This window comes from Motacilla alba, chromosome 21 (genome assembly GCF_015832195.1).
Source record: "Motacilla alba alba isolate MOTALB_02 chromosome 21, Motacilla_alba_V1.0_pri, whole genome shotgun sequence".
Classification (NCBI taxonomy): domain Eukaryota; kingdom Metazoa; phylum Chordata; class Aves; order Passeriformes; family Motacillidae; genus Motacilla; species Motacilla alba.
Genome location: NC_052036.1, coordinates 1,266,006 through 1,288,162, shown reverse-complemented (window position 1 = coordinate 1,288,162; position 22,157 = coordinate 1,266,006). Strand labels below are relative to the sequence as shown.

Sequence of the window (22,157 nt, the reverse complement as noted above, 5' to 3'; positions counted from 1 at the left end):
TCACTTGGGAAAAGATTTTAACTTACCTGTTCTTCCCAAAGAGCAAGGAATTCCCTTTTTCTCCTGGCTCTAACTTAGCTGCCCTCTGCCAGCTGGACCCAGCCCTGCACTGGAGCCCAGCAGGAACAGGGCAGCTCTGCTGCCTCCCCAGGTGGGCACCCAGGAAAAAGGAAAGACAAAAAGGGCTTGGGTAAAGCCAGGTACCATTTGTAAATTAAGTGTTTTTCTTTTTTATTTAAATTGATTGCTGGAAAGCATTTTTATCGTGATGTGATGGATAATGAATTTTTTTCCTTTTTTTACAATATAAAGAAGCTAAAGTACCACCAAAGCTATTCTGTAAGAAAAACGGCAGCACGTGCAACGTTTAAACAAAAAACAAACCCGAAATAAAAAGGGGGATTTGGGGGAAGGGGGAGAGAGAGAGAGAAAAGTACCACATGTGATTGTTGCTCACAACTGTACAAGTCACAGGAGGTCACCCCCGGGAGTTCCCAGCTCATTCACAGTAGTAAAAACTCTGCCCATGGTTTGAGCCTGGCCCCCTCCCCTGCAGCCCGGGCTGGTGGTGCCCAGCAGGCACAGTGTGCCACCCCCAGCTCTGAACAGGCACAGTGTGCCACCCCCAGCTCTGAATGTGCCAACCCCAGCTCTGAATGTGCCAACCCCAGCTCTGAACAGGCACAGTGTGCCACCCCCAGCTCTGAATGTGCCAACCCCAGCTCTGAACAGGCACAGTGTGCCACCCCCAGCTCTGAATGTGCCACCACCAGCTCTGAACAGGCACAATGTACCAACACCCAGCTCTGAACAGGCACAATGTGCCAACCCCAGGTCTGAATGTACCAACACCCAGCTCTGAACAGGCAGAATGTGCCACCACCAGCTCTGAGCAGGCACAATGTGCCACACCTGGCTCTGAACAGGCACAATGTGCCACCATCAGCTCTGAACAGGCAGAATGTGCCACCATCAGCTCTGAACAGGCACAATGTGTCACACCAGCTCTGAACAGGCACAATGTGCCATCACCACCTCTGGCCAAGGCTGCAAACAAACCCCCCCAGCTGCACGGCGAGCTGGGGGCAGCCAGGCTGGGACCCTCCTCCCCCAGAGCACCCGCTGCTCTCGGAAACCAAACATCCCACGGGGAAATCCACCTCTGCAGGGCTGGAGCACGGGCACGGTCCCCTCAGCTGGGCACTGCCAGGCCCCTGTGCCAGGGCAGGGTGGCTCTGTACCATCCGCACGAAGTAAACATGGACGGGAACTTGCCTTTTTTCTCTTTTTTTTTGTCTTTTTTTTTTTTTGTCTTTTTATCCTTTTTGTCTGTCTTTGGTATTGTTTTCAAAGTTGCTAGAGATGCATAGAACACCTGAATGAGGAACTGAGCCCAGTTTCCAGGGAGGAGGAGAGCTCGGCCGGGGGGGCTGTGGATGGGTTTTTTGCTCGAAGTACCGGCGGGAGGAGCAGAGCCCCTTCCCTCCCCTGTGGAGGCACAGCCCCGAGGTCCTGAAGGCAAAGAGCAGCCTGTCCGCTTGCTGTGCAGGCTCTGCAGCTCCACCGAGGAGTGTGGAAGGGACCGGGAATGCTGCCTCCATCCTCCAGCACCCTTCTCTTCACTTGGCGTCGTCCCACGACAGCATCTTTGGATCATTTTCCTTCCTTCCCTTTCATTTTTTTTTTTTTGACAGTTCAGAAATCTCCGTGGTTCTTCTTTTATTTTCCCCAAACAAAAAAAAAAAGCAAACGCATCCAAAAAAAAAAAAAAACCCAAAACAAACCAAAAACCTACAAAAGAGCCCCCTCCCTTCCTGCGGTGCGGGCTGCGCTGGGCCGGGCTGGGTTAGGACGGGGCTTTGGTGGTGTCGCTGAGCAGGGCAGGGTTGCCGTTCTCCTGCTTCGGGGAGCCCCGGCTGGCGGGCACGGCGCTGCCGAAGGGCGAGGCCACGCTGCCGGTGGAGGCCGGGCGGAGCTCGCCCGCAGCCGCCTCCCGCTCCGGCGGCCGCAGCCCCGGCGGCTGCAGCGGCAGCGCCAGCGGGAAGCCGGCCATGTAGAGCACCCGGCCCAGCCTCTTGGCCACCTGTGGGAAGGGAAACAAACAGCTGAGGGATGGGTGAGGGCAGCAGAGCGGGAACGGGAGCCAGGAATCCCCCAGGAGATGCGCAGAATGCCAGGGTTGGGGTTCATCCCGAGGGCTGCTGACAGAAGAGGTTCTCCCACCCCTGGATGTGTTCAAAGCCAGCCTGGACAGGGCTTGGAGCACCCTGGGACAGTGGGAAGTGTCCCTGCCCATGGCACTGAGGTCCCTTCCGCCCCAAACTGTTCTATGGAACATCACTGGAGTGGAGCAATCCCGCTCCCAGTGCACCTGAAAACCACAGCAGGGAAGGTTTCCTGCTCTCAGCTCCTCAAGGACTTTGTCCTGCAGTCCTGCTCCTGTTCCTGGGCACTGCTGCAGCCCCAGGTCTGCCCTGGGTGGCCCTGTCCCCCAGCTGAGGGGCCCTGGCTCATTCCTGCCCTTTTACCCATGGACACTTCACCAGGACCCTGCTCTCCCTCTGCTGGGGCACAGCACTGCCCGTGCACCTTGGAACAGCGGGAATTGCTCTTCAAAAGGCCCAGGCAGGGAGGGGAAATAAAACTGCTGAACCTCTGCCTCCTGCAGCAGCTCCTGCCTCCCAGCAGGGGCCAAAGGCCCCACAGCCTCCCAGCACCTCCACAGCTGCTTCCCATTTGAGCTTAAACAAAACCAGGGGCTGCTGCTGGACCCGGACAAGCGGGACATTATTCAGGGAGCAGCATCAGGGCTCTGCTCCCCCCACGCAACCCCCAGCCCTCCCTGGTTATTCGACTTTAAACTCTATTGATGAAATGGAAGGAATTCTTCACGTTCGAATCTCGCATTCCCCCCACCCCAAGCCCCATCTCCGAGCTGCTCAGGGCTCTCTTGTTTTTTAAGGAACATAAGAGTTTTATTTCCTCCTGAATTGACCCACGGGGAACAATTGCCCACAGACCCTTTTTACGAGCCCCCTCATAAACAGGGAGGGCTGCAGGGAAAGCAGTAAAGTCTCTTATTGTTCCAACCCAGCACGAGCAGCGTGGGTTTGGGGACCTGTGCCAGAGCTGGCACTGCCCCTGAGCCAGGGACGGCCACAGCCCCTCCAGGACACAATCCCCGGGGGACACAGCACAGCCTGGCCTTCACACGGGGCAGGAGGGATTTTCCCAGCACTCAGTGGGAAAGGATCCAGCAGAGATGCTCTGGGTTTGACTCCCACTGAGGGGAGGAGGAATGGAACTGCCGTGGCTGGAAGCAGCCCGTGAAAGAGCTTCCCACTGCATCCCTGCTGCTCCTGCCACCACTCATCCTGGACTATTCATTTCTGCCCCTGGGCACGGAATTCTGTCAGTGGTTTCTCCCTGGAATAGCTGTGACAGCTTTCAGGTGAGGAATTCTCCCTCAAACAGCTGTGACAGCTTTCAGGTGAGGATTTCTCCCTCAAACACCTGTGACAGCTTTCAGGTGAGGCTGTGGAACATTTTCAAGGACAGATCAAGCGCTCTTGAAACAGAATCGCAACTGAATTATTGCTCAATAAATGATATTCCATAAACCACGTTTCTGGACAGCCCAGGGACAGCTTTAGGTGGTGCCACCTGTTGTGGGAGAGGAGATTTCCCTACCTGTGACCTGATCTTCAGGGCGGGTCCCAGCTTGAGCCCCATGTTGTTCAGTAAGTGCTCTTCTGTCAGGAGGGGCAGGGTCTCCCCGTCGATGGCCTGCTCTCGGAATACCTGAGGGGACACACACAGGGCCGGGCTCAGGGACACACCGGAGCCACCTGAGCTGCCCTGGCACCCTGGAGAAGGTGAACTCAAAGAGCCTCAGCCTGCCTTTATCCACCAGGGGTGTTTCCAGCCCTCTGCCCACGGCCTGGAGCCGTCCCTTAGGAGCCAAGGGGATTTCTGGGGATTGCAAAGAGCTGCTGCTCTTTGACCCAGCACAGCTCCCTGCACCCATTCCCCTCCCCTCCTCTGCAGGAGCCAAAACCCTCCCTAGAACACTCCACAAAAAGCCTGGGCTTGGGAAGAGCATCCCCTGGGGTGTCCCCCAGCTCTGGTGCAGAGACAAAGCTGAACCCCAGCCAGGCCGGGGCAACTGAGTCGTGCTGGAGTTCCCTGGGCCGTGGTTCTGGAATCCTGCAGGGTTCTCCTGGTTCTGGAAGCACAGCACTGCAGGGAATCCTGCAGGGTTCTCCTGGTTCTGGAAGCACAGCACTACAGGGAATCCTGCAGGGTTCTCCTGGTTCTGGAAGCACAGCACTGCAGGGAATCCTGCAGGGTTCTCCTGGTTCTGGAAGCACAGCACTGCAGGGAATCCTGCAGGGTTCCATGGTTCTGGAAGCACAGCACTGCAGGGAATCCTGCAGGGTTCCCTGGTTCTGGAAGCACAGCACTGCAGGGAATCCTGCAGGGTTCCCTGGTTCTGGAAGCACAGCACTGCAGGGAATCCTGCAGGGTTCCATGGTTCTGGAAGCACAGCACTGCAGGGAAGCTCACAGGCCCCGTCCCACACCTTGTCTGGCAGCAAGCTCAGCAATAAAACCCAGGATAAAACCCAGGAAGGCCCCGCAGGGCTCTGAGATGCAGCTCCCAGCAGGGACAAGCCCAGCTGGGAGGGAACAGGACCCCCAGGGCACCAGGCTGCTCCTCCCGGGACCCTGTGGGGCTGCAGGGTGTACCTGAGTGTACTCAGTGCAGCCAGACAAGTTGGACACGAAGCTGCAGACGTCCTCCACCGTCCATTTGCTGATGTCCTCCAGCGCCGGGCTCTCCTCCCCGTCCAGAAACAGACCTCCCATGGTGCCTGGATTGTGCGGAGCCAGGGGGGTGGGAAGGAGGGGAGGAGAAAGGAACATAAATCATTAAAATCCCACACGGACAACAAGCAGCCTGCAATCTGAATATTTTTCTCTAGCCGCACATTCATCTTTAATGACCTGTCAATTAAAGCGCTGGGCAGGGTCAATTCATAGGCCTCTTCCTCCTGGAGGTCCCCGGCTGGGGGAGGGAAGGAAAAATCCCAGCTAATGCATTTCATGTGTTTAAAGCTCCTCGGCTGCGGGGGAAGCAGGGGGAGGGAGGGCTGGAGCGCGGAGCCCGCAGGAGTTGGTGCGCACAGAGCACAGAGCTCGGCCGCCCCGCGCCCGGAACGTGCCCGGAATGCCAACGGCGCGGCTGGGAGCTCCTGCTCCTTCCCAGGGCTCCCGTTCCACCCTGCCCAGCCTGAGCTGTGCCCGCCATGGGGCTGTGCTGGCCCCGCCAGCCCTGACGGGACGGGGCTGCTGTCACCTCCCCGAAACGCGAGAGCGGCCGCGGTGCCAGCGCTGTCACTGTCACACGCCGGGTGACAGGCTCGGCCCTGCAGCCTGACAGAACGCTCAGAGAGATCCCCACGGGAGCCAGGGACAGGCACAGGGGGTGGCAATCCTCCAGGGACAGGCACAGGGGGTGGAAATCCTCCGGGGAGAGGCACAGGGGGTGAAATCCTCCAGGGACAGGAACAGGGGGTGGCAATCCTCCAGGGACAGGCACAGGGGTGAAATCCTCCAGGGAGAGGCACAGGGGGTGACAATCCTCCAGGGACAGGCACAGGGGGTGACAATCCTCCAGGGACAGGCACAGGGGGTGAAATCCTCCAGGGACAGGCACAGGGGGTGAAATCCTCAAGGGAGAGGCACAGGGGGTGAAATCCTCCGGGGACAGGCACAGGGGGTGAAATCCTCCAGGGAGAGGCACAGGGGGTGAAATCCTCCAGGGACAGGCACAGGGGGTGACAATCCTCCAGGGACAGGCACAGGGGGTGGAAACGGGGAGAGCAACACTCAGGGAACTCCGAGCTGCTGTGGGGGAAAGGCGAGGACACAGAACAACCCACATCCCACAGAGCAGCTCTTCAGGGTGGGGGAAAGGCAGCACTAACCCCTGGAACTGGCTGCTGTGGGGTGTTGGGACCGGCAGAGCACAAGGACGTTTACAGGGATGAGAACATCCAGGATGCTCAGGCAGGGAAAGAGTTTATGAGGAGGATGAGCTGCTCTGCCCATGGAGAATGGAATTGCCAGGAGAAAAATATTTCTCCCAGGAGCCTGTCATGACAAAATTATCTGTCCTGTGGGCTGGGGGCTTTTCCCTGGTGGATGTGATGGATATAACCCTTGCTCCTGCCCACAGCAGCTGGGACAGCACATGGACTGGCAAGGGAAAAATGGATAAAACAAAAGCATGGAGGGGAGCCGGGAGGCCAGGGAGCAGCCAGTTCCCTGGGGAATAGCCCAGGGCTGAGGGAAGAGGCAGGGGAAGGAGCAGAGCCACCCAGCAGGGCCCCACAGGCTCCCTGCAAAGCCCTCAGCACACGCAGGGAAAGCTCGGGATCTGCACGGGAGTCATCGTGCCAAGGAGATGCTTTAAAGCAGCAGAGCCTGCACAGGGAGCAGGCAGAGGCTCTGCCATCATTTCCACGCGTTTCCCTTCCCCATTTCCTGCTCCCTGGCTGTCCCTGCAGCTGCACCCCTCAGGGTGGGCAGGGGACAGCTCTGGCTGCTCACCCCCAGCCGCAGCGCCCTGCACAGCCCCAGGCCTCCCGTGAGCCTGTCCCAGCCACAGCAACACAGGAGGGGCAGCCCCAGAGTCCTTGGAGCTCCCCAAGGCTCCCCACAGCCCAGAGGGGGCTCTCAGAGACCCTGCAAGAGGGGTTGGACCAGAGGAGCTCCAGAGGTCGCTCCAACCCGGCCCCTCCCGGGGTTCTGTGGTGGTTCTGTGGGTTCTGGCTGCCCCTGCCAGCTCTGCCCGTGCCTCTGGAGCAGGGACAGGGCTGCTCCTCTCTCCTCACCTCTTTGGGGCCCTCCTTGCCAGCGCTCTGTCCCAGCCCAGACCCCTCAGGACGCTCAGCCCACCCTTCCCAGCTCACCCTGGGTACCTTCAGTCAGGGGCAGTGTCCAGCTGTCCCCGCTGCCACCCCAGGAGAGACCCTGGGAAGGGTTTCTGGAGCTGCTCACAGCCCCTTGCCCTCAGCACTGCCCGGCTCTGAGCTCCCTGGCGCAGAGGGGCTCCTGCCCTCCCTCCTGTGCCCCCCGCTCGGCCTGTGGCTGTCCCCCCCTGCTCTGGCAGCCAGCACGATGAGAACAAATGGGTGCCAAGGGCTGCAGGGCTGCACTTTGGATCCCAGTAATGGCCTGTCAGCTCCGCAGCAGCCCCCAAGGGCAGCAGCCACCCCTGGCAGGCCTGCTCTGCCTGGCTGCCTGATGAATGATGCTGCAGGGGGCTCTAATGGATGAGGGAGCCTTCCAGCAGCTGGGGCCCGGCCGGAGGGGCTGGGAGGGATCCATCGTGCCAGGACAGGTGTCCCCAGCCCAGCCAGCCAGGCACAGCCCATTTATAACCCCCTCCCTGCCTCCTCCTGAGGTCCAGCTGCTCCAGGAGCAGAAGCCAGGGGCTGCAGGGGCCACGGAGAGCAAAGCTGGCCCTGCCAGAGCTGTGGCAGAGTGGCCCTGCAGCACGGGGACACCACAGGGACAGCCCGGGTGCCACCCTGGCAGCCAGCCCACCTCTGGGTTCAATCAGCTCTGCTCCCTTCCCCATCCCCTGAGCAGCCCTGTGTCCCCCAGTGAGGGCTGGGGTCAGGAGCAGCACAAGGCTGCGCTAATTGCTCTCCAGACTGCAATCAATAGAAGGATTTTAGCCTCCTGCACACTCCATCCTTCACCTTCTCCAAAGGACGGGGCTGCAGAGGGCCGTGGGAGGAGGAGGAGGAGGAGGAGGAGGAGGAGGAGGAGGAGGCTGCAGAAACCTTGAGGAGATGAGGTCATTGAGCCACAGCCCCGAAGGCAGCTCTGGGAATGGAGCTGGCAGGGCCAGAGCAGGGCCAGAGGAGGACCAGAGCAGGGACAGAGCAGGGCCAGAGCAGCTCCTCCTCCTCCAACTGCCTCAAACTCAGCTGGATGCTTCTCCCCTCTCCTCTCCTCCCTCCAGCTCTTCCCGCCGTGGCTGGGTGTTATAATTCCAGTCTCCAGGCTAGGGCACAACCTCCCACCCCTCCTGAGGGAGCAGTCCCCGTGCAAGAAGGGGGCACAGGAATTGTGTGGCACGGGGGAGAGGAGGGTGCAGCCCTGCCTGCCTGCCCTGGGGTGCTTTGTGTTCCCCCAGAGCCGCAGAACACATTTTTCACTCGCCCCAGGACGGCTGCAGCCCTCGGATCGATACAACCCTCAATATTTCAGCTGCTGCACTCCCACCTCCACCCCGGTGCTGCATCCTCCACGCCTCCCTCTGCTCCCGAGGCTCTGCAGGAGGGAGGATTTGCTCTGGAGCAGCACAGAGGGGCCCAAACCCACAGGGAGAGCAGCCCCACGCTGGGAAAAACCAGCCCGAAGCCAAAGAGCCCTCAGGAAGAGACCTCCAGCCCTGGCACAGGCTGCACACCCAGGGCAGGAGAGCAGGGAAACCCAGCCCGGAGCTGTGCCGGGGCCTCGAGATGTGCTGGGGATAGAAATCCGAAGTGATAATAATAAATGGGCTATTACAGCAGCTCACACGCTGCTGGGGAGGGAGGGAGGGAGGGGAGGCAGCCCCAGCCCAGGGCTCCCCGCAGAGCCTCTCCCCAGCCAGGAGCAGCGCGGAGCTGAGCCCGTCCCTCTCTAATGGCCGGGAGGAAAAGGCTCCTGCGAGGCAGGCGAGGCAGCCCGAGGCAGCAGGAATATTTATCATCCCGGCCACCTGCCTGTCGCTGAAAAATCGCTTCCTCCTTCCTGCCTGGGAGGCAGCTCTAATGAGGGATGGGCAGGCTGCTCACAGGCAGCTCCTGGCGTGGAGAACAGCCCAGCGCAGCCCCCTGCTCCCTCCTCGCGCGTCCTGCCTCCCGCTAATTGCTCAGCCAGGTAATTAGCTGGGGCAGATTTGGGTTCCTGGCTGGGCTCCCTGGGTTCGAGACCCCATTTGTGGCACCCCCTGCTCTGCAGTGAGAGCAGAGCTGCAGTGACCTCCCTGCCTGCCCGTCCCATCCAGCCCAGCTCTCCCAGGGCCTGCGACACGGAAAGGCACCACAAAGAGCCCAGCTGCCCCTGCCCTGGGACAGGCACCTGGAACCAGGCTGGAAAAGCCCTCCGAGGCCATCAAGTGTCACCTCTGAGCAATGCCCACCCAGCTCGAAGCACCACATCCATCCTTCCTTGGACACCTCCAGGGATGGGTGACACCACCACCTCCCCGGGCAGCCCTTCCACCGCCTGACCACCCTTTCCACGCAGAAACTCTTCCTTTAGAGACAAGAGAACCTGACGAAGCAACCCCGACCACGAGCAGGGGGCAGAGCCCTGCCAAACCCATCCCTGCCCCAGCCAACACCTCCACGGCGCCCGGCGCCTCACCTGCATGGAAGTAGGGGCTCATGGTGTAGGGGAAGCCGAAGGGCAGCGGCTGGGGCGCGGGCAGGGAGGCCGGCGGCAGGTATTTCACCTCGGCCTTGCCCATGCCGGGCCCCAGCAGGTGGCTGGGGGACTCGGCGCTCGAGGAGCTGCAGGGCACGCCGGGGCCCGCGCCCGCCTCGCCCGGCTCCTTGGCCCCCTCGCCCGCCTTGCCCGCGCCGTCCTTGCCCTCCTTGAGCTCCGCCGCCGAGCCGCCCTCGGCCTTCAGCCCCTCGGCCTTGTCCTCGCCGGCCTCGGCGTCGCTCTCCGAGTCCTTCATCTCCTCGTCGTTACAGTCCTGGGCCCCGTCCCGCGCCGCGCGCGCCTCCCGCGCCTCGCCGGGGCCCTGCGGCTCGGCCCGGGCCTGCGAGGCCTTGCGCCCGCCTTGCGCCCGCCGCGGCTGCTCCTTGGGCGGCGTGTTGGCTCCGGGGCCGCCGCCGGCCGCGAGGGACAGCAGCGGGGCGTTGTTGTGCCGCAGCACCAGCATGGCGTTGCGCCGGGACAGCTCGTCGCGCAGCGCGTGGCCCTCGGGGACGTCGTGCACGCTGCGCAGCGCCGGGTGGTCCGGGGGCAGCCCCGGGTGCAGGCTCAGGGGGTCCGCGGCCAGCAGCCGCTGCCGGTGCAGGTTCTCCAGCTCCTTCTGGCGGATGAGCTCGGCCGACATCTCCAGCCTGCGCGGGGAGAGGGGGTGCTGGTGAGGTCCCCCCCGGCCTCGCAGGAGCCAGGTGGCAGCTCCACACCTGCACGGGCTGGTGTGGGACCCCGCCGTGCCAGCCGTGCCCGGCTCGCCCCAAACCAGGACAAACCCAGCCCTTCCCACTCCTACCTGGCCAGGTTCTGCTTCCGTAGCATCTCCTGCTGCCGCGCAAACATCTCCGCCTGTGCCGGCTGGAGGAAGCCGTAACCTGGGCAGGGAAACGCTGCGGGTTACTCCTGTCAGCACGGACCCCTGGCTGCCTCAGGGCCACCTCCCCAGAGGGAAAAAGGACACCTGAGTGCTGCTTTTTATTCCAGAGCCCAGCCATCCCTCACTGCCACGGCTGGGACAGCCAAGGAATCTGCTCCTCTCGCTGCAGAGCCAGGGGGAAGATGGCACAGCAGCCGTGGGGAGACACAGAAAAGGTGCATGAGCTGCCTGGCTGCAGGGCAGATTGTCACTGGCTGCCTTCAAGTGTCACCCGAGCGCTCACCTGGCGTCTGGCACAGCGCTGAAGGCACCCCGAGGAAGGGAGGTCTCAGGTGGGGCCCCAGGGCGATGTGGGGAGCGTTCTGGGGCGACAGCAGAGGTGGTGGGTGGGAGATCTCCCTGCAGGAATCACAAAATAAAGCCGTGTTCAGAACCTGGGGGCTCCCAAGGGCCCTGGCTCAGGAAGAACATCCTGGCTGCAGACGAGCTGCGTCCTGCCCCAGAGGCTCTCTCTGCCTCTTCACCCTTGTGCAGAGCTTCTGAAATGGAGAGAGAAGAGCAAAAAGAGCAGAACCAAAAGGGGAAGAAAGCAGCCAGGACTCCACAGGTCCCACACGTTTCCCACCTTTGCCCCTGTGGCCTTTCAGCCGGGCTGTCCAAAGGATTCTCCCTGCCCACGGCAGCTTACAGGGGAGGGCTGAGGATGCTCCACCTGCCCCTCCCTCATCACATTTGGGTTTCTGCCTCCCCTACCTCACACCTGAGAAGGGATTCTGTGCTTGGGGAGCAGGTTTGGGAAGATCTGGAGGCGTCACTGGCTTGCCTTGCCAAAAACACCTGTCCTAACTGGGCCAAGGGATGACCTTTAGTCGTGAAGAGGAAAGCTGGAGGTGAGGCAGAGGAAAATACTGACAGGAGAGGGATGTGAGCAGGAAGGGCAACGGGATCAGGGGGAAGGAATCCTGCTGGAGAAGGGGGGTGAAACCAGGCAGAATGGGTAGAGCAGATACCAGGGGCTGGGGAAACTCAGAGAGGCAGGACTGGGTGGTGGGAAGGGAAGGGAAGGGGACAGTCCTGGAGAAGAGGCAGGGAGCACTTGCAGCAGGAGGGAAGGCAGGGAAAAAAAAAAGGCAGGAAGGGAATAAGAGCCAAGGTCTCTTCCATTAGTCAAATCTGCCCTGGGAGCCTGCAAGCAGATCTGCTTTCCGGCTGCACGTCTCTTAATTCCTTTTGATGGCCACTTACAACATTATTACCTTCAGCAGGGCATCCAGAGGCACAGCCAAGTGCAGGGCTGTTCATTTTCATTTTACAGTATCTCCCTGGAAAAATCTGCTCCAGGAGAGGCTGGAGGCCAAGGCAGAGGGAGGCAGAAGGTGCCTGTGACTTTGCAACAAACACAGCACGTGCAGAGGTGCTGTAGGTGGGGGGATAACAACGGGAGCATCCTGGCCATCCATGGATCAGCTCGTGGGCATGGATCAGATCATGGGAATGGATCAGCTCATGGGAATGGATCAGCTCATGGGAATGGATTTCATCATGGGAATAGATTTCATCACGGAAATGGATCAGATCATGGGAATGGATCAGATCATGGGAATGGATCAGACCATGGGAATGCAAATGGATCAGATCATGGGCATGGATAGCTCATGGGCATGGATAGCTCATGGGCATGGATCAGCTCATGGAAATGGAAATGGATCAGCTCATGGGCATGGATCTCATCATGGGAATGGATCAGCTCGTGGGTATGGATCAGCTCATGGGCATGGATAGCTCGTGGGCATGGATCAGCTCGTGGAAAGCCAAACAAGGACTCCTGGCCATGCCGTGGGCGAGGAGAGCCCTCCCCAGCCCATTTACCCCGTTCTGTGCAGCCACCACACAACACTGACCCGCCTGCGCTTCCCCTCCCGAATCCCTCCCTTCCCGGTGCCCAGCTGCCCGTGCCCGCCTGCCTCGCGTCCCCGCGGCCTCTCCCGGCTCCGCTCCCCTCCTCCCCGCTGCCCTGGCTCTCCTCTAACCTAATTGCGGAGCCGGCGGTGTCTGGAGGCGCGGCGCGGATCGATCGGGGCTGCTGAAATGTTAATGCCGCCCGTGCGCCGCGCCGCGCTCCGCTGGCAGCTCCAATTAATCTCAGGTAACGCCGCGCTCGACCTTCGCCTCCGAGCCGGGGCAGCAGCCAAGCGATGCTTATGTAATTACACCGTGAAGTGTGTAATCACCTGCCCTAATCCCCGAGGCCTCGCAATTAGCCGGGGCCGCGGTGGCCGGGCTGCCAAGTGCTGCTGCCACCCGGGCCGGCCCCGCGGATGAATAAGGGACAATTAAAGCGGCGTGACGGGGGCTCCGAGGTGTCCGCTCGATCGTAATTAGCTGTAATCATGGCGAGACGAGCCTGGCAGACGTGCTGGTCGTTTTATAAGGAGCAATTTAGGAAATCAAGCCGCTGTTAACCATCGCGTGGCCGCGCTCTCCTTCCCACGTGCGGGGAGGGATGCTGCGGGACGGCCAGGCTGCCCGTGGGAGCTCAGAAACAAAGGAGCTCCCGGACTGATGCCAGTCTGTGCCCAGGAAGCCGAGGGTGGGATGGGATCAGGGCTGGGCACTGGAAAAGGAAAGGTTCTCCCTTGGGTGGCAGCCCAGGGCTCATCCCAGGTTGTTTTTATGCTTCCACGTTGAGCTACGGGCCATGACTTTGATCCCTGAGGAATTCGCAACTGCTCCAGACTCTGCAGCTCATTCCCTCGGAGCTCCCCTGCCTTCCGGGGCCAGCCAGAGCCCTGGGGAGCCCCTGAGCTGCGTGGCCACGAGGGACAGACCCTCTGTGCCACCCCACAGAGCCACCCACGGGCTCGGAACCTGTTGGAGCCTGCCCTGCTCCCTGCCAGCCCACCTGCCCCGTCCTTGGCACGGGGAGCTGGCACAGGAGGGAGGCAGCAGCACCAGGTCGTGCCCTGGCACAGGGCTGGGCAGCCCTCCCAGCCAGCTGGGAGGGAGAAGAACTGGCAAGCCCAGAGTACAAAGCCCCCGAGACCTCAACAGAGGCTGCTGCGCTTTCAGCCAGGTGTGCAGCAAACCCGGATCCCTGCATCCTCTCCCAGGTACCTGCCAGCCTCGGATCCCCCACCAAATTCCTTCCTCCTCTTCCTCCACAGCTCAGAGGCAGAACTGCAGTGTGCTGCTCTGAGGAGGTGAATTTAGCCCCTGGCAATTACATCTGATAAGCCTTGTCCTTCCCTGGAAGAGAGCAATTGTGTGCCGCTGCACATTCCTCCCCCTGCCCCCTTTTCCCTGTCCCCCCCTAAAATGCCAGCTGGAGGCTTGTGAGCAGGGTATTAGGGGATTTGCTGCTAAATTTGATATGTCCTTTAACAGGAGACAAATGGTTCACAAGGCTTAAAAAGTATCGACTTTTCTTTAACAATAAGCACTAATGGCCTTCAAATAATCAATATTTAAAGTCATTATGGGGTTACACATTATACTGTTAAAACCAAGCCTTTCACTTTAACCCCATCATATCCTCCCCAGGCTGGAGCAGAGCTCCCCCCTGGCTCGAGCCAAGCTCTGGGGGAAGGCTGGGAGCACAGGCTGTGACTGGAGATGTGAGAGGGTCAGGAAATGCAGATTGAAACCGGCAAGGCATGGAAATAAATTTAGAACGGATGGAAGAAGAGGGAAGGGGGGGGGAAAGAATGCATGAAAGCTCTGCTTTCTTCTGCTCTGCATTTGATAGGAAGAGACACTTTAAACCCGAGGTAACAGGCAGGAGGCACAGAGCTCCTGGCTGCTCTGCCATCCCCAGACACTGCCAGCAAGGGAGAATAAATAAAATCAAAGGCCTCGCTCAAAATGCTGCTTGGGATTTCCAGGCAGGAAAAGAACATGTGCTGGCACTGGCCTGGCCACGGAGAGGGGCTGGTTTGTGCTGCCCCCTCCAAATCCAAACTGCTGCTGAAACCAAACTGCTCCAACCAGGGCAAGCTCTTTGGCCTTTGCTCTGCAGCACCCTCAGCCAGGTGGGAACCAGGGAGGAGGGATCCTGGCAGGGCAAAAATCAGAACATCAGAGCCCCCAGAGAGGAGAGGGGGGCACAGGGCTGGGGTGGGGAAGAGCAGGAGAGAGCTGTGCCCAGAGAGGGCAGGAGGGGTGCCCAGAGAGGGCAGGAGGGGTGTCCAGAGAGGGCAGGACATGTGCCCAAGGAGCCAGCAGGGAAAAGCTCCCCAAAGCAGAGGAGAGGAATGAGGCGGTGGAAGAACAAACCGTAGCAACAGCAGATGGCAGGAAGGGAATCCAAAAAGCCAGGCTGGGTATTTTGGGCACATCTCTGCTCAGAGGGAGCCTCTGGCTGGTGCACGGTGTCTGGCAGCTCCTGCAGGGGAGGCACTGGGTGCCTCTCCCAGGCTCCCACCCCCAGCTGGCTCCTGCCAAGGGCTGGGCTTCCCAGGACCCCGGGATGGGGGTGCTGCTGGCACCTCAGGCTGGCAGCGTTCCGTGCTCTTGGCATTCCTGCTGCCTCCCCCGGATCCTGGGGGATGAGCTCCGCTCCCCCTGCCTGCTCAGGCAGCACAGAGCCACACTGCTTGTACCAACACCTGCCTCAGCACCTGCCTGGCTCTGCCCTCTCCCCTGAGAGGGACCCAGACCCCACACCTCACAGTGCGGGCACAAAAACCAACTGCCAACAACTCCCAGCACAGAACTGATGCACCCAACCCAGCCAAGGATCTTCACCTGAGTGAGCAGAGAGTCCAGCAGCTCAGCCAGCCCTGCCTCAGCTCCTCCAACCCCAGAGAGTCCAGCAGCTCAGCCAGCCCTGCCCCAGCTCCTCCAACCCCAGAGAGTCCAGCAGCTCAGCCAGCCCTGCCTCAGCTCCTCCAGCCCCAGAGAGTCCAGCAGCTCAGCCAGCCCTGCCTCAGCTCCTCCAGCCCCAGAGAGTCCAGCAGCTCAGCCAGCCCTGCCCCAGCTCCCCCAACCCCAGAGAGTCCAGCAGCTCAGCCAGCCCTGCCTCAGCTCCTCCAGCCCCAGAGAGCAGAGTCCAGCAGCTCAGCCAGCCCTGCCCCAGCTCCCCCAACCCCTTCTCTGCAGGGCATGAGAGATTTTCCCTCCAGAGGAAATCTTCCCCAGGCTCCAGGCAGAGAGAAGCAGGGATGGGCACCCTGGGGAGGAACAGGCCAGGCTGAAGGACCCCAGCAGAACACTGCCAACAAATCCTGGAGGCAGCAGGCAAGGAGCAGCATCCCAGCAGCTCTGCAGGGTACAGCCACCTGCCAGCTCTGCAGGAGAGGCAGCAGCGTGGAGATGGAAGCGCTCCAGGCTGGAGTGGGTACAGCGGCACCTTTCAGTTGTACCCTCTCCTCTTCCAAGTCTTTTTATAACACTGAACTCAAGCATCTTCCCAAACAGACCACCAGGCCTGGCACGCCAGCATCCCAGCTGAATCCACCTCCAAAGGATCTAGGAAACCAAAACCACGAAACCAAATGAATTCTCCAGACTGTGCCTCGAGTCTGCTTTTGGCAAGACGTCTCAGCTGCACCGACTCCAGGGAGCAAAGAGATGAAGGGACCGCTCTGCCACCACCAGCACCTTGGGCCAAGAAAATCCATATCCGTGTGTTTGTGTGCCTCGTCCCCACAGAGCCAACCTCCCACCCCTTTCCGACCAGCAAGGACACAATAATGAATTAATTAATGGCACCCCCGGGTTTATCTGGACCTCCCCACGCTCAGCCCTCCCCTCCTGGAGCAGCAGCTCCCCGTGAGCAGCCTCCACCCTTCCGTGGATGCTTTGCAGGCAGCCCTGGGGCCGGCCTGGCTCCTCTCCAGCCCACACAGCGCTGGGGAAGCGTTCCTGAGAGCGGCTGCAGGAGGCTCCTCCATCCCTGCATTCCTCCCAGGTCTGCTCAGGAGCCGGGATTTATGGGCTGGGTTAGCCAAAGTACACTGTGCTGTGGGAGAGAGCCTTCCAGGGCCGCCCGGCCCCTCCACAGTGCAAAGGTGTTGCTGGGAGAGGAGGAAAAGCAGACGGGATCCGCCAGGCTCTGAAAGGGGGGAAACTCTGCACTCAGCACATCCATGCACACACTGCAGAGCTGATAGTGCAGCCTGCTCTGCCCCCAGCCCGACACAAAAGCCGAGAAAACTGAAAATACCAGAGCCTTTCACTGCTCATCCCACGGCATCCAAAGCCTTTGCATCCCCACGGCCCCTCCTGTCCCTCCATCCCTGTCAGGAACGCACGCAGCTTTAATTTAATTTCCCTCTGAAGTTCTTGATTGCAGAGGGAATGGCTCGTGGCACAGAGCAAGATAAATGAGCTAGAATTTCCTGGGGGTGGGGGGATATCAGCTTTCCAGCACTCCCAGCAGTGGGAGAGGCAAGCTGAGGCTCTTTTCCTTAACAAAGAAAACTTCTTCTCTTTCTGTTCCACCTCAGAGCATTTCTCCTCTCTCATTATCTGGGGATGCTAGGAAATGCAAACTTCACCACCTCAGCTTGCTCCGTGCCCACAGACAGGTGAGAGTGGCACCTCCAGCACAGGTTTGGGATCATTCCAGCCTGGCACTCGCTCCCCTGGATGTGGATGCAGATGCGCACAGGCACAGGTTCCTCCCTTGCCATACAGACACCCCAGAGTGGGGCAGGAGCACCCCCAGCACCTGCACAAGCCCCAGGTAAGACAGGCACACCTTGCCCGGGCCAACCAGCTCTGCCCAGCTCAGATTACACAACCCCAAAGGCTGGGAAAGCCCTCCAAAACCACGAGTGCAGCCATCACCCGACACCACCGAGGTCACCACCAAACCGCGTCCCCGGTGCCACATCCACACGCTTTCTGAACCCCTCCAGGGACGGCGAGTCCCAAACTGCCCATCCCAGCCGCTCCCCGTTCCCACCCCCGCCGCGCCAGCCCCCCCGGCCGCGGGGCCGTGCCCGGTACCTGTCGGGGAAGTGGCTGTCCCTGTGCTGGGGCAGGCCCTGCTTCCTGCGCTGGCTGGACGAGTTGCTGGCCGAGGGGATGTGCGCTTCCATCGCGCCCGGGGTCCGCGCCGCCGCCGCCGCCGCCACCTCCTGCCGCGCCCGGAGCAGATCTGGGGACAGCAGGGGACACCAGGGGAGCGGTGAGGAGATGCTGCAGCTGCTGCTGCTGCTGCTGGCCGGCCCCGAGCCCGCTCCCCCAGCCCCGGCCCCGCTGGACACACGGACACACAGACGGGACACACAGACCCGCTGTGCCCCGGGGCCGCTCGGACACACGGACACACACAAGGACACAGGGACCCGCTGGACACACGGACACACCCGCTGGACACACGGACACACACACAGACACACACACAGACACACACACGGACACACAGACCCGCTGGACACACACACGGACACACAGACGGACACACAGACCCGCTGGACACACAGACGGACACACAGACCCGCTGTGCCCCGGGGCCGCTCCCGGCCGTGCCCGCAGCCCCCGGGCCACGGCGGCTCCGCTCTCTCGGTCCCCGGGGCCAGCCCGCGGCTCGGGGCGGCTCTCGGGCGCCGGGGCGGCGGCGGAGCCCGGCGGGGAGCGGCGGCCCCGGCTCGGCCCCGGCCCGGCCCCGGCTCTCCGCCGGCCGAGCGGCTCCGGGCGCGATCCGCCCCCGCCGCCCAGGGAGCTCGGAGCGGAGGAAATTGTGCAACTACGGCAGGGGGGTGGATTTGCTGCTTAATTGCCTTCCTGCCGGAGGGAGGGAGGCAGGGAAGGAGCGGAAAAAAGGGAGGGAAGGATGGAAGGATGGAAGCGAGGAGAGCAGCAGGAGAAGGAGGCTTTCCCCGGACTCCCTCTCCCGGTCGGTCCCGAGCGGAGCCGCGCTGGCACCTGCCCCGCTGCCGCCGTGTCCCCAGCGGGGCCGCCGGGGCTCTCTGTGCCCGGGACCCCCGTGGGGGGCTCTGCAGGGCTGAACCTGCCCTGCGCAGGGAAGGGCCGGGCCCCGGAGCAGCTGCGGATGGGGTACAAGGGGACCCCCCCTCCCAGCCCGAGCACAGCACTGCCTGGAGACAGCTGCGGGTGGGAAGGAAACAGCCCTCGATCAGCCTGCACTGCTCTGGCACCATGGCAGAACCTGTCACCCGTGTCACCCTGCCTGTGACACCCGTGTCACCCTGCCAGTGACACCCTGCCTGTGACACCCGTGTCACCCTGCCTGTGACACCCTGCCTGCGTCGCCTGTGACACCCTGCCAGTGACACCCTGCCTGTGACACCCATGTCATCCTGCCTGTGACACCCTGCCTGTGTCACCCTGCCTTGTGTCACCCGTGTCACCCTGCCTGTGACACCCGTGACACCCTGCCAGTGTCACCCTGCCAGTGTCATCTGCACAGCCCCTTCAGGGGTCAGTGCAGCCCACACGGTCCCTGGCAAGGCCAGAGCCACACAAGCCCACGCGGAGGAGCCCCAGGGAGGGGCAGCTGATGCAGGCACAGCCCGTGCGCCCTGCCCTGGCCTCGGGGGACACCAAGTGACATGGCACACGGCTCACATGCCACCCCAGAGCCTCTGCTGCCCTTCACGTGGCGCACAGGAAACCTCCCTCACACCATCACCCTGCCACAGGAAACCACAGCACAGCTGGGGAGAGGAGCAGAGGCAGATTTACCTCCCCGAGCACACCCTGGGCAGGACCAGCTCCAACACTGACCCTGCAAAGCCCTCACACCCAGCAGCACATGCCGGGGTGTAAAGCCGCAGGAGCATCTCACGACCCCGCTAATGCCACGCTTCCCACCTCCCTGTCTCCCTTCCCACCAGGCTCTTCTCCCCCAGTTCTGCAGATCCCAGCCACCCCTCCTGGCACCAAGCTGTGCCCAGCCCAGCCCGAGCTCCATCAATCACAGCATCAAACACTGTGGTGATGCTCAGGGCTGGGCTGAGAACGCTCCCCCAGCTGCTGTTCCCGCTGGCAGGAAGGGGGACAGCGGCGCCCGAATTTCTGGCCACGTTCCTGCCCCCAGCCGAGGGGACAAACGCTGGAGCGACAATTCTGAACCGCACGAGTACGCGAGGAACGGCCAGGCACCATCAGATCACAGAAAAAACCCAGAGAATTCGCCCAGCCAGGGAGAGCGTGCAACCTTGCAATGTTTATAAATTAATTATCTGAAAAACCCAGGTCACTCCTGATTGCCACGGCGGCTGTAATTTAGAAGGCTGGCGTGCAGCCAGCTCCAGGAGCCGCATTGATCCCGAATGACCGCAACAACCCCCCGCTCACACCCCCTCTGCTCTCTCCTTCCCCCCTCCCCTGCTGCCCGGGCCCCCCCGAGGATCTGTTATTTACAATCCCGCACTCTGACAGTTGGGAAATCAGAGTGATTGACAGCGGGACGCTGGCGGATGGAGGTTCCAGGCACGGAGACAGACTGAATTCAGAATGTGGGATGAATGCCACTGGGAGAACGGGGGCGGAGGAGGAGGGGAGTGGGGGGGCTGAAAAGCAATTAAAAAAAAAAGATTTCTAAATTATTAACATTTTTTAAATTATTAATGTTATTGGTGCCTCCATGTGAGCCCGCAGATAAACTGCGCTTTGTACTGGCACTAATAATTTATAGCCCAAGCGGAGCCCTGTGGCGTGGAGACAATCCAAAAATACACCGAGTTTTGTCTTGTCAGTGTTCCCCGAGCGAGTCTGCCTGTGCAGGCTCCTTGTCCCCCCCTGGCCACCCCCAAACCCCAGCGTGACCCCCCCAAGAAATGCTGATGGGGGAATTTAATCATCACCATAAAAACACGTCAGGCTCTCAAGGTAATGAGCTGCTCTCGTTATTCCGGGGGCCGGGGGTGATCCAGCTGTCCCCCAGCACACACTGGTGGGGTGGACACGTCCCTGTGGGGTGGACACGTCCCTGTGGCCAGCAGCCACCCGGGGCCAGTGTGTGTCCCAGCCCTGGTCACACCCCATGCCCTGTGCTGTGCCCAAGCTCTGCCGGGCTGCAGGCACGGCTGAATATCCAGTGCCACCCTTTTGTCACACCCTGTCCCTCCCTCTGTGTGCGTTCCCACGTGTCCACGTGCCATCCCGGCCCCGTGGCACACGGCTCTGCCCCTCAGCCACCAGAGCTGAGCTTGCAGGGGCTCTGCAGTGCCGGGCACAGCCCAGCGCCAGCCCCAGCTGGGGCAGGGGCAGGTTTGTGTGTGTGCCCGGCCTTTGCTGATAAGCAAATCCTTCCTCCACAGCAATCCCCTCCTGCCCCCAGAGAAGCCAATCAAATCAAACAGAGTGGAAAAGAAGACAGCCTCTTCATTAACCTAACAAGGAGCCCTGGGGATTCACACTCCGGAGCAGAGATGCTCCTGCAGCTCCAGGGATGCTCTGCTGGGGCTGCCGCTGCTCCCGAGGCAGGCAGGGACGTGCCAGCCCCGCGCAGCTCGGGCAGGGAGCAGCACAGGGCACATCCTGGCACGGCTCTGCCCTCAGGCACGCTCCGGCCCTCTGGACAGCATCACCTCTGCCACGTCCCTGGCTCTGCCTGGTGCAGCCGAGTTATCTCCCTCCCCCGTGGGAGAGGACCGGGGACAGGGCAGGGCTTTGCTGGGGCCAGCGCCAGCAGGCTCTGCTCACCCGAGGGCAGGTGAGGAGCACGCACCTGGGCAGGGATGCTCTACCCGTGCAGGGATGCTCTACCTGTGCAGGGATGCTCTACCTGAGGAGGGATGCTCTACCTGTGCAGGGATGCTCTACCCGTGCAGGGATGCTCTACCTGTGCAGGGATGCTCTACCCGTGGAGGGATGCTCTACCTGTGCAGGGATGCTCTACCCGTGGAGGGATGCTCCCCACCTGTGCAGGGATGCTCTACCTGTGCAGGGATGCTCTCTACCTGTGCAGGGATGCTCTCTACCTGTGCAGGGATGCTCTCCACCTGTGCAGGGATGCTCTACCTGTGCAGGGATGCTCTCTACCTGTGCAGGGATGCTCTCCACCTGTGCAGGGATGCTCTCCACCTGTGCAGGGATGCTCTACCTGAGGAGGGATGCTCTCCACCTGTGCAGGGATGCTCTACCTGTGCAGGGATGCTCGTGATCCTACATCCTCCTGGTGCCCCCTTTAGGCCCAGCCCAGGACGTGCTGGATGCAGCCAGCTCCCTCCAAACCCTGGGAAAAACTTCCAGCAGCCCCTCAGCCCCTGTGGGACTCATCCCGGGGCTGCAGGACCTCCAGACACCGCTCCAGCCCCAGCAGAAGGCAGCAACACCATCTCACCATTCCCATCCCAAAATGCCAGGGGTGGCTGGCACTGCCAACATCTCGCCCCCTTTGCTCCACACCACAGCCCAAATCTCTCACTGCAGAGGCTCCCAATACTCAGATGGACACAAACTCCTGAAGTAAGAGAAGGATCCCCCCCACCTGCCCTGCAAAACACGGAGCAGCTGCTGGCCCACGCCAGGAGGAAAAGCACAGCCCCATGGACGGCTACAGAGGGAACCAGCACTTCCAGACAGCCAAGGGAGATTCCTCCACAAAGATGGAGAAAGGCTCTGCAGGACCCCCTTCAGCACCCCCAGGGCATGAGAAAGCCCCAGCACTGCAGCCCATCCACTCCTCAGTGCACACAGGGCTCAGGGACACCCCCAGGCCCATCCCAAAGGAGCCCAGGGCTCAGGAACATCTCCCAGATCCATCCCAAACAACTCCAGGGCTCAGGAACATCTCCCAGACCCATCCTAAATGAGTCCAGAGCTTGGGGACATCTCCCAAACCCATCCTAAATGAATCCAGGGCTCAG

The 22,157-nt window shown here is 61.2% G+C and overlaps 1 protein-coding gene across 4 annotated transcripts in view; it reads right to left on the bottom strand.

The window, feature by feature from the left end:
- Window positions 1-1,275: 1,275 nt before the first annotated feature.
- Window positions 1,276-22,157, bottom strand: part of SAMD11 (sterile alpha motif domain containing 11) — an 81,640-nt gene continuing 60,758 nt past the window's right edge. For all 4 annotated transcript variants that reach the window (XM_038159853.1, XM_038159854.1, XM_038159855.1 and 1 more), the window contains 7 exons: window positions 17,326-17,476; window positions 10,658-10,773; window positions 10,294-10,372; window positions 9,432-10,138; window positions 4,749-4,873; window positions 3,691-3,801; window positions 1,276-2,083 (listed from right to left, as the gene is read on the bottom strand). In XM_038159853.1, coding sequence (XP_038015781.1) covers window positions 1,847-2,083; window positions 3,691-3,801; window positions 4,749-4,873; window positions 9,432-10,138; window positions 10,294-10,372; window positions 10,658-10,773; window positions 17,326-17,476 — 1,526 coding nt within the window. In that variant the 3' untranslated portion in view covers window positions 1,276-1,846. The remainder of the gene's footprint in view (window positions 2,084-3,690; window positions 3,802-4,748; window positions 4,874-9,431; window positions 10,139-10,293; window positions 10,373-10,657; window positions 10,774-17,325; window positions 17,477-22,157) is intronic.